General features: G+C 42.8%; 1 protein-coding gene across 3 annotated transcripts in view; it reads right to left on the bottom strand.

The window, feature by feature from the left end:
• PEX5 (peroxin 5) overlaps positions 1-15,404 on the bottom strand; it is a 74,856-nt gene that overhangs the window by 10,263 nt on the left and 49,189 nt on the right. For all 3 annotated transcript variants that reach the window (XM_087402172.1, XM_087402170.1, XM_087402175.1), the window contains exons 7-8: positions 343-462; positions 92-253 (exon numbers count right to left, since the gene is read on the bottom strand). In XM_087402172.1, coding sequence (XP_087258298.1) covers positions 92-253; positions 343-462 — 282 coding nt within the window. The remainder of the gene's footprint in view (positions 1-91; positions 254-342; positions 463-15,404) is intronic.

Below are 15,404 nucleotides of genomic sequence, written 5' to 3'. Positions count from 1 at the left end.
ACTAGCTATTCACAATTGAACCTTCAGAGAATAGATGAGGAAGAGGAGGAAGGGAAGAAAGATTTATTAGGGGCCTAGTGTAACTTATCACCTCGCCCGGAATAAATTCTGCTGCCCATTTATCGCCAGCTGCCTGGTGAGAACTACTAAATTCATTGGCCCACCCATTAGCATCGTTGGACTTAACCTGGTTATCTTCCACGATGAGTTCCCCCCTGCTCATCTTAGATACAAACTGAAGAAACTTGGAATTCTGTGAATGCCAAACACGACACATCAGTGAAACAGATAATGCTGAATCTTGATAAGAAAGCAGGTAGCTTCTGCCATTGACTGTCTAACCTGAAATTTTGGATCTTGATTTTGAGATAGTGTGTTCACAAGTGACCTGGTCTGCTCAAGAGCAGCACCATTCCCAACATCCTGATTCCTTGCATGAGCCCGTGTCATCTGTGATTGCTCCTGCATACAAAATTGATGTCAATATCTGATCAATAAGGTTGGGCCATAGAATATCCCAATCCCCTGATGGAACCAATATAGGTGTCTGAAAAAATCTCAGATTTCTTCCCAATCTTAGAAAGCAGGAACTTAAACAGAACATTCACACTTTTTTACAGTTAAACATGTACTCATGTCAGTTCAAAACATCAATCCTGCCTTCCAATTCATGAAGCAAATACTTGATTCAATTGCTAATATCATCAAAGGACACACGTAGGAAATGGTTAGCTGTATACGAATGTCTCAACCCAAATTACTCTACATTAATCTGCAGACCACATCATGACGATCACTTGCAAGAAGAGGGTCGAAAATATTACTAGTGTACGACGTTGACAAGAAACCAGACGCTGACATTTTCAAACTATAAAGCATCAAGTCATGACAGTTCAAAGCATGAATTCTGCTCTCCAAGTCAAGGAGCAAATGTTTGACTCTACTGCTCATACCGCCAAGCCGCATAAGTAGGAAACGGTCAGCGATATACAAATGTCTCAACCCAAATCGGTTGACGTTGCAAAACGGTACAAAGCGGGAGCCTGCAGAGGCCACCGTTTTGGCCACCATTCTTAAACAGCAACATAGAGCCAGTAAGGCTCTCAACATCAAAGTCAAGGTGATGCGACCAGCTTTGTGGCTTGCACCGTGGGAGTCCATGAGCAAGTGATTGACGGCACATGGTGCATAGGACATGACCCCACTCAAGAGCAGCCTCTTGTCATCCAATTCAAAGACACTCAGACTCATCTTGCAGCATTACACAAGTGGACACTACTACGGGACCACCCCCAAATCCATATGGATGAGGACCTCGTATCCTTAAACGTAGAGGCGAGGTATACCCTCCTACAGCAGTGGGACATCACTCGCAATGAGGGAAAGTGGGTAGTGATGAGTCTCTTGAAAGGCCCTGATCGGCGTCTAGGGGTCCCTTGCATAGGGCGACAAGGTCTATTAGACTTAGAGACCGAGACCTGACCTCCACTATTTGGAATTGTAATGGTACCTTATAGTCGAATCTAGGGAATTCTTGGAGTCATACATAGGGCGAGATACAATTTTCTACACATGGACTCATCAAAACCGAGAGTGCCACCTTTAGTGTGTGGGTACACATGGGAGACAACATATCGAGACAAGACTCGGGGGATAGGTGGAGTTCATGGATCGGAAGGAGTGGCAATGCTAATAGGTCATCTTTCACTCTTTGTTGTGAGACATGACACACATTTTAGATATCTTTTGGATTAGGATCCAACCCCTCTCAATAGGACCTCTTCATTGCCGTTTGCTATTTCCCTCCCGAGACCTCACACTTTGCTAGACATCTCCATGACGAGACTGAGACCTTACCCTACATAGCCCTACATCTGAGCATCATGGATTTCTTGAGCCGCAAGGAAGTCCTCCCTATTGGGGACTTCATCGCGATGATGGCCACGCAATAGGTAAAGCCCATACAAACTTGCGCTCCCAGTTGTTATCCATACCTGCACTCTGCCCGTACGCTCGTACCAGCAAACAAAAGCTTATACATGTTCTGTCTGTACAGATGCATTTGGGGTTGCAGGTATTGAGAAAATTTGGGGCTTTTATGCATTTTTTGGCAGACATTGCAAGCAAATTGCAAAGATTGGCCAAGAAATTTGGGGCTTTTGGTTTTACACTGTAATTTTGCAGTGAAATTTAGGGCTTTTGTGTAATTTTGGCAACATTTGGGGCTTTTAGGCAATTTGCCCCCTTTTGATTGTAATTTCTTGCAAGAAATTTGGGGCTTTTGTGTTTGGAGTGCAATTTGGCAGTGAACAAGCCATTTGAGGCAGTTTTGGACTCATTTTGAGTGACATTGCAGACATTGGCAACTTTTGCAGTGTTATTTGGCATTTTCGGGCATTTGCAGGATTTTGGGGTGAATTCACAGCATTTGCTAGGCTAAAACAGCAAGCTGTCTTTTGATTTTTGACACCCAATCTCCTATATTTGGGGCTTTTGGACACTTTGCAGGGATTTTGGTATGCATCTTCATTCCCCAAAAGGGAATTCTGTTTTGTGCATTTGCTGCAATTTGGCAGACATGGCCCAAAACAATCAAAATGACTATGTCTTTCGTGTCCTCTCGCAAGAGGACAAGTTGGATGGTACCAACTACTCCTTGTGGAGTTTTATGGTTCGCAACATCTTGGTTAGCAGACAGCTTTGGGATTATGTCAATAAAGATGAGGCAAGGCCAAATTCTGTAGCTACACCTATCACTCATACAACTGGAGAAAGGGGTAGAGGTTAAAATGCAGCACAAGTAATTGGAGCAGCTGCTGCTCCAATGGCTCCCACAGCTGAGCAGAAAAGATGGGATTCTAGGGATGCAGCAACTCTATCAGTTATTTCTCTTTCTGTCAAGAGGTTCATTATTCCTCACATTCGATCATGCAAGGCCTTAAAGGCAGCTTGGGAGATATTAGAGAGTATGTTTGCAAGCAAGAAATGATGCCAAAGTTTCCTTCTTGAAGAGAGAGCTATCTCATACACATATGGATGAGAGAGATTCCATGAATGCTCACCTCACAAAGCTTCAAGATTTGAGGGAGCAGTTGCTGAATATAGATGAAGTTATTCCGGATTCAGAGATGATTACCACCACTCTGAATTCTCTTCCTGAGTCTTATCTTGGTTTCCACACCTCGCTGAATTTGTCATTGAGGGGGGACATCAATCCTCTCTTTTCACGAGTTGGTAGGACTTCTGTTGCAGGAAGAGCAAACTAGAAGAAATATGGCAACACGAGCTGGCGAGCATGCCATGCTTTCTAGTTTAAGCCAAGGGAAAAGGACAGCAAGCAACATGCCAATCAGCCCGCGCATCAGCATAAAGCTGATTCACGACAGCCCTCTTATAAGGCTAAGGGTGATGCATATAAGCCTAAAAAGAAGGGCATTTGTCACTACTGCAAGAAGCCAGGTCATTATATTGGTGAATACAAGTGCATAGCTAAAGAAAAGAAAAGGGATTCAGGTATGGCTGTGTCAGATGCATCAGCTCCTCACGCACATGATGGAAGAGATGTTACAGCCAACTTTGTGAAAGAGCACTATGCTTTTTTGTATTGCATTTCAGATTCTTCAATGGATAGTTCAGATACTACAGCCACTAATGATGATGATCCATATGCTTTTTTGACTTACAGTTATGATCCTTCAAAGGATGCATGCTCTCACAGTGTCAATGAGACACTGAATACTTGGTATTTTGATAGTGGTGCTTCTAAGCATATCACTTCTAAGAAGAGCCTTTTTGCATCTCTGCATCCTCCACCTACTAAAAAGAAAGTGACTCGTGCAAATAATTATTCTTATTCAGTGTGTGGAGTGGGGGACATTATCCTTACATCCATTGATGGCACAGATTTCAGAAATTTAGATGTTCTCTATGTGCCAGGTATAAAGAAGAATTTGCTTTCAGTGTCCTCTCTCAATAGAGGATTTCAAGTTATATTCGATGATGCTAAGTGTGCAGTCAGAGACAAAGAGAATGACTATGCTTTGATGTTGTCTAACACTTTGTATCGGGGCCTTTTTCAGCTTGATATACATGAGAAAAGATCTGATCTTGCACTTTCAGTTAGCACTCCCACTACTACGATGCAGAATGTGGAGTTATGGCATGCCAGGTATGGACACATGAGCTATGGCAACTTAATGACACTTCAGAAGCATGCTATGGTTGATGCATTGCCTCCTTTGGACTCACCTCCTCCTCATGCATGTGAGGGTTACATCCTTGGCAAGATGCATAGATTTCCTTTTAAGAAGGATGGTGCAGTAAGAGTTACACGTAAATTACAGCTCATACACAGTGATGTATGCAGTCCCATGAGAACACCTGCTTTTGGTGGTTATCTCTATTATGTTACATTCATAGATGACTTCACCAACTATACTTGGGTCTATGGTCTTAAGGCAAAATCAGAAGTGTTTATGCATTTCAAACACTTTGTGGCCATGGTTGAGACTCACATGAACTGTACGGAGATCTGGCACATCTATATGGGCAGGTTTGGAGTGTGGAAAAGTCACATCCCCATCTATAAGCCCCTCTAGGGTCTCAAGTCCAAGATCTAGGTTTAAGGATTTTGGGTCTAGGGTTTAGGGTCTCAGGTTTAGGGTCCTAACCTTGCAACTCCTCCTCCAACCTTGCAACCCATCCTCTCCCTTTCCTCTTCCCCCCCCCCCTCCTCCTCCTCCTCCTCCTCCCTCCTCCTCCTCCTCCTCCTCCCTTCTCCTCCTCCCTCCTCCTCCTCCTCCTCCTCCTCCTCCTCCCTCGAGACACGACTCAAGGTGCAAACACTTCGCACAAATAGAGGGGGAGAGTATTTGTCTCATGAGTTTGAGGCATTTTTTAAGGAGAAAGGCATCATGCATCAGCTTACAGTGAGACTTATACCTCAGCAAAATGGCAAAGCTGAGCGCAAGAATCGTACTCTTATGGAGATGGATAGATACATGCTTACCAGTAAAAAGTTACCTCACAGGTTTTGGCTCGAAGGGGTACAGTGCACAAAGCAAAGGCTATCGTCACGCGCAATGAGCATTTCACTTTTGAGGGGTCCCATGTTGAGGTAGTTTCATCATACACTTATCTGGGGGTCGTTTTTTCTAGACCCACCTTCACCATGAGACCCGCGATGCAGGCGCACCTGAGCAGAGGATATGCTTCATTGGCTAGACTTGAGAGACAATGCTTCCGCTCTCGTTTTCAGGATCCACGGACCAAAGGGTTGCTCTTTGACTCCTTGGTCCGCCCTACAAGGAGGTATGGCAGCCCATGTTGGGAACCAGATTTGTCGGATACAGAGTGGGCCAGGGTGGAGCGGCTACAGGTTCTCATGTTATCACGGATGATCCGTAGAAAGCCATCCGTCCCTCACCAGATCATTCGGGCAGAGTTTGGGTCACCCCCATTACAGCTAGATGCTGCATTTCAGGTCATTACATATCTGTATCGAGTCAGGGAGTATGGGGATTATACATCCGGGCGTAGCAGGATACCATGGCTAGCACTGTCCTCTTCTATGGCACTTGCAGCAGGGGGAGATCAGAGGTGTTGGTATGCACGCACAGAGAGAAAGTTTGCAAAATTAGGACTCCACATGGACAGACTACCCCCTTTCCAGTACAGCATGGATGCTCCTTTCTCTCCCCTCCTATCACACGAGGTCAACCTAGTTATCCATGAGGATCTACTACAGCTACACACATTCCAAACTTGGTTGGGCCCGAGTGATCTTCCAGTGAAGCTGGGTTTCTACAGAGATCACTTCTTACATATCACAGCGGAGGGTTTCATTGATCCACCAGGATACACGCAGATTCACCTACCCCACTCGTTGAGGATCTCCCTTGGGCAGTTCCGGGTCTCTTCACACAGACTTCGTATCGAGAGCGGCCAGGCAGAGCGGTTACCCACGGAGAGGCGCATATGCACACTATGTGACATGTAGGAGGTTGAGACAGAGGGGCATTTCATCTTTAGATGTCCTGTTTACTATGAGATCCGAGGGCGTTTCTACTGCCTCTTCAGAGATAGTTCTAGGATGTTAGCTTGTGTCCTCTCCTACCCAGACCAACGATGTTTGGCTGGTTTCATTCATGAGATGCTCAGACACCGAGATAGGATACTCCGAGCACGGAGACAGAAGCAGACTTCTCCCTTGACTGAAACCTCTCAAAGCTCTATCACGGAGTTCTTTCAGCCAGATCACATAGACCCCCATGAGGCGATACCTCGACATGACCACAACCCGAAGCCTGTGACCCGATAGCTCAGACAGAGGGTTGACTCACAAATCACACTTGGGGACATCCCCTTCTTGTTTAGGATCGGAGCCCGACCGATAGGGGTCACAGTGGCCTTGGTTAGACGCAAAGCTACGACCAAGAGACGTACCAGGACTACACCCTTGAGGGGGTGACAGCGCTCTATTACTGACCTCATGCCTCCGCTTCCACAGCCTCATCCATCCTCATGTTCTGTTGCTGATGATGATGATGATGATGATGATGATGGTTATGATGGTGATGCCGACCATGATGCTGAGATTGATATGTATGTATGTATGTATGTATGTATGTACATACATACATACATACATACATACATATATATATATATATATACATACATATATATATATATACATACATATATATATATATATATGTATACATATATATATTATATACATGTAATATATATATGTATACAATGTATACATATATATATACATATATATACATATATATATTACATGTATACATATATATACATATATATATATATATACATATATATATATATATATATATATAGATATATATATATATACACACACACACACACATATATATATATATGTATGTGTATGTATGTATGTATGCATGTATGTATGTATGTACATGTATGTATGTATGTATGTATGTATGTATGTATACATACATACATACATACACACATACATACATATATGTATATACATATATATAGATATATATGTATGTATGTATGTATATACATACATACATACATACATATGTATGTATGTATGTATGTATGTATGTATATGTATATGTATATGTATATGTATATGTATATGTGTGTGTGTGTATGTACATACATACATACATACATGTATGTATGTATGTATGTATATGTATGTATGTATACATACATATATGTATGTATGTATGTATGTATACATACATACATATACATACATACATACATACATACATATATATATACATAGTATACATACATACATATATATATGTATGTATGTATGTATGTATATGTATGTATGTATACATACATACATACATACATACATATGTATATGTATGTATGTATGTATGTATGTATGTATGTACATACATACATACATACATACATACATGTATGTATGTATGTATGTACATACATACATACATACATATATATGTATGTATGTATGTATATACATAGTATACATACATACATATATATATACATGTATGTATATATACTATGTATATATATACATAGTATACATACATACATATATATATATATGTATGTATGTATACTATGTATATATATACATACATACATATATATGTATGTATGTATGTATGTACATACATACATACATACATGTATGTATGTATGTATGTATGTATGTACATACATACATACATACATATACATACATATGTATGTATGTATGTATGTATGTATATATATATACATACATACACATACATACATATGTATGTATGCATATATATATATATATATATATATATAGTCAGGATATGACTATGCTGTACTTAGGACTTAGTACTGCCATTTTGCATTTTATTGCATTTTGTATTGGTGTGGACGCTCGTTTAGTAGCTCCACTACCACAGCTCATTGTATTAGAGTTATTTCGCAGTCTCGTAGACCCATCGGTCTTCCGAAGACTTTAATAAACATTCTTTCTTTCTTTCTTTCTACAATCTTGCTTCTCGCAAGATTTTTGTGAGTAGAGATGTTATATTTTTAGAGAATTCAGCACATACACATGCTGAATTTACTATTCCAGCTTCTTCAGATGATGTTTTTGAGGGGATGCTTCCTATAGCATTTTTTTCCCCACCTGAGGCTCGTGCTGAAAATCAAACTTTACAACAACCTCCTTCTGATCCACATGCCCCGATTCAGCCACAAGCTGATTTTGTACCTCCACAGGGTGTGGATGAAGTTGTCTGGCAAGAGATTCAAGAGATACACGCAGCCAAAACAGTTCCAAATTGATTGCTACAAACTCTCAGGGAGAGTAAGCTTGAGGTCCCATTGCCTGGCAGGACTCGCAGTGCAGTAAGGCACGCAGGGGGGCTCTTTCAATTAAGACAGCTTATGCAGATACTCTTCTTGATAAAGAAGAATCTGACTCTTTTGAAGAAGCAAAGGATAATGTGCATCGGATGCATGCCATGCGTAATGTGCAAAGGATTATGTGCATTGAATTGCAGTCCATTGAGAAAAATCAGACTTGGGATGTTGTGGATTTGCCACCAGGTAAGCATGCCATTGGTACTGAGTGGGTTTTCAAAGTAAAAAGGAAGCCAAATGGGTCCATTGACAGGTACAAGGCAAGGCTGGTTGCCAAAGTCTATGCACAGAAGAAGGGCATAGATTATGAGGAGACTTTTGCTCCTACATCCCGGATGACCACCATAAGGTCAGTTATTGCCATGGCTGCATTGTCATGTGTTGACACATAGATCATACTGATCTCCCCTACATGCAACTTCTCTCTGACATAATGATAATGAACCTCAATGTGCTTCGTACGAGCATGAAACACATGATTCTTTGCCACTGCTATAGCACTATAAGTGAGAATTGGAAAAGGACCCTCCAATAAGAGACGAAGATCAGCAAATAAACGTAGCATCCAAACACATTCAACTGTCACTGTGAAAGCTGCCGGTACTCAGCTTCACATGAGGAAGTAGCCATTGTAGATTGCTTCTTGCTCTGCCAAGAAATGCAAGCTTTGCCCAAAAAGAAACAATTACCACCAGTGGACTACCTGGTATCATAGTCTTTAGTCCAATCTGAATCACTGTAAGCATGCATCTGCAAGTCACCCCCCCCGGGAAATATCAAGCCATAAGACCTTGTGCCTTGCAAATAACGGAAGATGCGTTTTACAGCCTGCCAATGTGTTGTCTTTGGGCTGTGCATATACCTGCTCACTTGAGATACTGCATACTGAATATCGGGCCTAGTATTGCACAAATAGATTAGGCATCCAACAGCTTGGCTGTAAAGTGTGACATCCACTGATTCACTTAAATCATACATAGTACGGCTCCATGGGAGTGGCTATAGGCTTACAATCATGCATGTTGAACCTATCCAAGAGCTTCTGCACATACTTGGATTGAGACATAACGATGCCACGCTTGTCTTGTATAAATTGGATCCTCAAATAAAAATTTAACATGCCCAAATCCATCATGTCAAATTCAGCTTTCAACTCAGCTTTGAAATTTGCAATTATTTCCTCATTTGACCCTGTGAGCAGCATGTCATCTACATAAAGAATGATGACCAAAATATCCCCCCCATCCTTCTTATGTAAAGGGTGCTTTCCGTGGGACTATTATGTAACCCCTTACTTGCTAGGAATGCATCAATCTTGGCATACCATGCACGTGGGGCTTGTTTCAGCCCATAGAAAGCTTTGTTTAGCTTGCAAACCTAAAGTGCATTGCCAGAACCAGGAGGTTGTTTGACATAAACCTCTTCTTGCAAGTCCCCATTAAGGAAAGCTATTTTTATGTCTAACTAATGGACATTCCAAACAATCTTCACCAAAGCACATCCACGTGAGAAGTTTAAGGCATTTCGTAGTACCCTAAACTTATCTCCTTTTGGTGATTGATCACTACCTTGTACACCACATTGGCACTGCAAGGGTGTGTTAGAATTATTATCATATTCTAGGCAGTGGCCAATGTAATGTAATAAGTAGGTTAGGGACACTTTTCCCTCTCAGGTTTTTTCCCTTACTCATAGTCTAATCCCTAACTACGGTTAGTGGATAGGATAGGGTTTTGTCACTTAGACAAAACCCCTCACTTTCTCTTTGTACTTACTTTATTACACTATTCTATTCAGCACACTTACGTGTTGCTCTCACTCTTTCTTTCTTTCTTGCTCACTTTCTTTCTTTCTTGCTCACTCTCTCTCTTGCTCATTGCTCTCCATTTGTTCACATAGTTGACTACTTCATAGGGTCCCTTGCTTTCACCCCGCACTATCACTGACTCCTCTATTTTCCCGCTACCACTCAGGACTGACCACACTTATCTTTCTTCGGTATGTTTATCCATCCCCACCACATCACATACACCATGAAACATCCACACACACCACATATCGTGACATTCACTTCGATCATAGCCTGCCCTACTCACAGATCTCGAGGAGATTCTGCTCCTCATAGATCGAGCTGCTCTCATCACAGGCTTACTCCATGAGGCCACCCTTTGCACTTTCACATAGACCACTTGGTCCACTCACCTGCCACCTCTTGCCTTAATCCCCTGCACTGGTTCATACAGAGATAAGTGTAAGGCATTATGACATCAACTCTGATTCGAGACTAACCATCATCTTCTAAGCGAATGGAGATGATACGCGAGTATCGTCGTATGTTCCGTCAAAAGCAGCAGGCATTCGTTTGCAAGAATGAGGAGTTACTAAGTATCCTGTTTAGCAACTCCTCCAAGGATTCTTGCCAAAGTTTCTCAAGTGACGAGCCCCCTGTCCTCTTACCGACACCACACTTTGGCACTTCCATGCACACACACTTTACAACATTCCCACCCAGCCACACCACCTAGCCTCTAAAAGATACCCCCCATCTCATGTGCGTTGTTCACGACCAATGACGTCAAACATGCAACTTTGAAGCTACATAACGATTGAGCCAAAGATCGTGAGAGACCACATGCTAAATACATTGCATATGGACTAAGTACTATGGACCCAGCCTTGGCAAATCTTTTTAACGAAGTATTCTGCACCAGTTTTTCCCACACTTGGACCCTTCATCATCATTGTAGGAAGCTTGGCCATTCATCATTGTAGGAGCTGGTTTTTTCATCTCATAGACCTTTCGGTCTTTCGAAGATGTCCTTGCCGAAAACCCCATTCTCCCCCCACCCCCCGCTTCAACCTCCTCTTGCGCCCGCAGAAGGTCAGCTAGGGTGGCTCCCTCCTCCCCTTCTTTGGCTTCCTCATCTTTGACGTCAATGTGCAACCTCATTGCAGGACAACCCTTACATGAGGAATTCTGGAGTGTTGGCCCATGGAGCTACACAAACGTTCCTTCCAACTAGCCCCCAATCTGGAGGACTCAATCATTTGTCGCCCTAAGAAAGGGGCTGTACTCGGGCCTTGGACAGCAAGGTCCACTCAGCCAAGGGTTTCCTCTTCCTAGTAGAAGGTAGTGAGGTGCGGTATCCGCAAAATTTGGACCAGGTTTTGTCCTTCATGGGATGCTGGTTAGAAGCGGCGGGACGCACCATGAGGATTATGTATGGAGATAAGGCAAAGTGTGAGCTACAGCGTGCTGATTATTGCCCTCAAAGTAAGTGGCACCTTCCCTCTCTATATGGCACTTTTTGGCCCTACAAGCAGTGGCTTCTCACCTTGGGGTCACATACATCAATGTATTGACTTGGTCCCACAGGTTGGCGTGGTGTTTGTGACACCTCTTTTAAGGCAGCAAACGGACTCAAGCTACTCACCCTCGATACCACATGCTAAGGCAAGCCGCTCAAAGCATTCTTCATCTCCAAGAGGGCTCCCTGTTGGGAAATGGTGGAAGAGAATAAATGCATGAAGAATCAAGATATGAGAACACAAGATGAATTCAAAATGGTGTTCTATTCATTGTGAGAGAGGTAACTCTCTTTTATAGAGTGTGTGGGAGGTTGGCCTAAATCAAAGGCACCTCTCCTACATCAAAGGAGATCACTGCTATGTCATAGGCACCTCCTTAAGAGGGGGCCTTGCATTACGTCATCACCTGTGTCATGGTCCAGACACCTCATAGCGCTTCCCTACACACACACACACACACATGACTGCTATTAGATGCACACATGCACCTTTGAGCAAGCCCTTGATCAAAAATATCCCAACACCCCCCCTCAAGGGTTTGCCTCATGCTATGTCAAGGATACGTCTAGTCACATAGTTTCGCATGCCATCTCATGGTAGTCAAGGATAAACACATGGCTAGGATCTCATGCTAGCAAGGGTGCCCAAGAGTCAAGGTTTACAAAAAAGGGATAGATCCCCCTCAAATGGTTATCTCCCTTGCATGTACAAGGATTAATCTTAGGCCTTTGTGTGGACCTAGTTTCTCATGTCTGCAAGAGGTACCATGGAGGCAAACACATATCACATGGCCTACATCATATGGTGACCAGAGGTGATTTACAAAGACTACAAGGACTAAAAACACATAACATTCCTTTTGGAGTACTACTCCAAGAAGAGAACCTCAAAATTGACTACATGACCAAGTGACAGAAGTTTAAAGATATTGGACTTTAGAAGGTCCAATCTTTATCTTCCTCTATCACAAAATTTGTTTCTTCATTTGTTGATGCTACCAAAAATTTTGTTTCTTCATTTGTTGATGGAGTTATTTCTTCAACCATATTTGCCTTGACTTTCTTCTTCTCATTGCAAAACTTCTCAGAGTGATTGTTTTTGCCACAATAAGTGCAAGGATTGATCTTATAGCAACCTTTTTCAAGATGATTGGTCTTGCCACAATGCTTACATGCTTTGTACTTGCTTTTTGAGAACTTTACTGTAAGTGCTTGAGTTTGATCTTCTACCTTCCTTGAGTTCTTCTTTCTCTCTTCGTCCTGTAGAGCATAGATGATGCTCTCTAGTATTGGTTGGGGAAGATTCTTCAAAGTAGTCACAACATAGTCAAAATCCTGAGGCATACTCTTCAAGAGCACAGCCATTGCATCATCTTCAGCCATTGGAGAGTTGACTATGGCCAATTGTGTTGGAAAGGTCACCTCCCCATCTGTAAGCCCTCATATGAGGAGAGTGTGGGGAAGGGAGACCTGGGGAAGGATGTGCCCAAAAGAAGAGAGGAGGCGGAGCAGAGGACAGCAACAAGGACCCAAGAGAAGAGGTATGATCTCATAGATGACGTCAGCAGTAGTACGGAGCTGAGGCGCACACGTGTGGGTAGATCAGGGAGCCAAGAAAGGGCACAGTAGAGGCGGGACAGACCAGCACATGGGTCGGCCAGGAGAGAGGCTGGCTGGGCTGCTTGGAGGCAGCCAACCACGCCTAATATAGGGTAGACCCAGGGGCTGGACCCTTGCCTTGAAATGAGGGCTCGTGCCCTAGTTTTGTGGGCCAAGATGACCCTTATTTCGAGCCCCAAAAGGGGCACGTTTTATAGGCCAAACGGGGCAGAATGACCGACCAGCAGGTCGGCCATTTAGGGCCTGCTGGGTCAGTTGGTTGGCTAGCCCTCTGGGCCTATAAAGGGAGGGTCTTGTGCCCTCATAATTCATCACTTGGAGCAGCATTTCCGGCAGCAGGAGGAGGAGCAGAACAGCCCCCTGTGGGCCTCTATCCAGGAGGATACAAGTGGGCTGCAGAGCGATGCACTCTTCGCAGATAGGCCAGCGGTGTAGAGACCATATCTGGAGCTACACATAAAATTTCGACATGATGTCTGAAGGAAAGTTGTAGAGTAGATTGAGAGCTACAATTTTTGTTTTAACAGTGCATCAATTCGACTTTTGTATCAATAGTTATTGATGGGATATCTCAAGGTGTATGCCTCATGCACACCTTGGTTTCTATGTGTGAGTGCTAGAGGCACAGTTAGGTGCCCACAAGCACAGTTAGGTGGTGGAGAGCCACATAGGATGATTGAGAGAATCTAGGAGCAGATTGAGGAGATGATTGTGGAGCTCTGAAGTCATCAGTGATGTCAGTGAGCATGTATGAGGTGCCTACTTAAGGACCTCACTCTTCTTCATTCCATAATGCAAGTATTCTGAGTTTGTGTCCACTCTTTGCTTTCCTTTCAGCTTACCAACATGGTATCAAAGCCCTTTGATCCCCCTTGAGCCCATTTCTGCCACATCATCATCTTCTTCTTCCCCATTTTCCTCCTCCTTCCCAAAATCTTTGAGAGCTTGGTTCTCTGCCTACAGACGACCATTTCCCAAACCCTCTGAGTTGTAAACTCCTCTAGTATGGGCAAACTTCCACCTGCAAGCAATTGAAAAAAAAACGTCTTTGTTGGCTGCCATTCTCCAAACAGCGCATTTTTTCGCCATTCTTCTATTGCACAATACTCCCTGCCTGCTCCGCCATTGCTTGAGCCCTCTTAGGAGTAGATGGGCGACCTCAAGACGAAGATTTTGAGTCATTTTTCAGCTCATTTGGTTCAGTAACGAAGGAGAAATCGTCAAAACTCAGGTTCAGCCTGTAGCAACTCCCCCGGGCAATAGCGCGCGCCATTTCGTCCAACCTCTGTGCTGGATCCTCTCTGGTATATGAGCTTTCTTTTGCTTCAGAAAGCCCTCTTTTCCTTGCTTTGAATCTCTAGTATATGAGCTTTCTTTTGCTTCAGAAAGCCCTCTTTTCCTTGCTTTGAAGAGTGAGATACAAGCCCTCCAAGTTCAGCCTTTTGGTTTTGACAGTTTTGACAAGTTTTTAAAGATGATGCTACACAAAATGCTACTCTAGCACTTCTGAGTTTTTGAAGTTTTCAATAGCATCAGTACAACTGTGGCTTCAGCTTTGCTTTGAGTTGCTATACTTGGTTTTGATTGGAAAGCTTTCATTTAGCCACCTCTGTGAAGCATATAAGTGAAAGCATCATTGATTGAAATTTGGACACAAGACTTTGCTACATTAAATGCTTATATTTTGAAGCATTTCAGTTGTTATTCTAAGCCCTGTAAGAGAGAAGACACTTCCCAATACCTGGGTTAGACCCTCTCATGGCTTGCTTATGCAAAATATGTGAAAAGCCTAAACATAAAGCAATGTCTTGTTATGCTACAAAGGAAGAAAATGCCAACATGGCTTCCTTGTTGAAGATTGCCAAGATAATGGTTGCCAAAAAGGAAGCAACTTCAAAGACAGAAAATGCAAATCTACTTTCAGTTGATGAGCCTCCACAAGATGAGGCATCCTTTGAAGATTATGCATTTTAAATCATCTCTATGTATGCTCCAGATCTCTCTTTTTATGTCAAGGTACTCAGCCTGGATAGTCCTCCAAAATGAATGAAATAAACTATTGTGTTT

This window comes from Dipteris shenzhenensis, chromosome 3 (genome assembly GCF_047967505.1).
Source record: "Dipteris shenzhenensis isolate YYH24624 ecotype China chromosome 3, Dip_SZ_1.0, whole genome shotgun sequence".
Taxonomy (NCBI): Eukaryota; Viridiplantae; Streptophyta; class Polypodiopsida; order Gleicheniales; family Dipteridaceae; genus Dipteris; species Dipteris shenzhenensis.
Note: the sequence above shows the minus strand (reverse complement) of the source record. Positions and strands in the feature narration are given on the sequence as shown.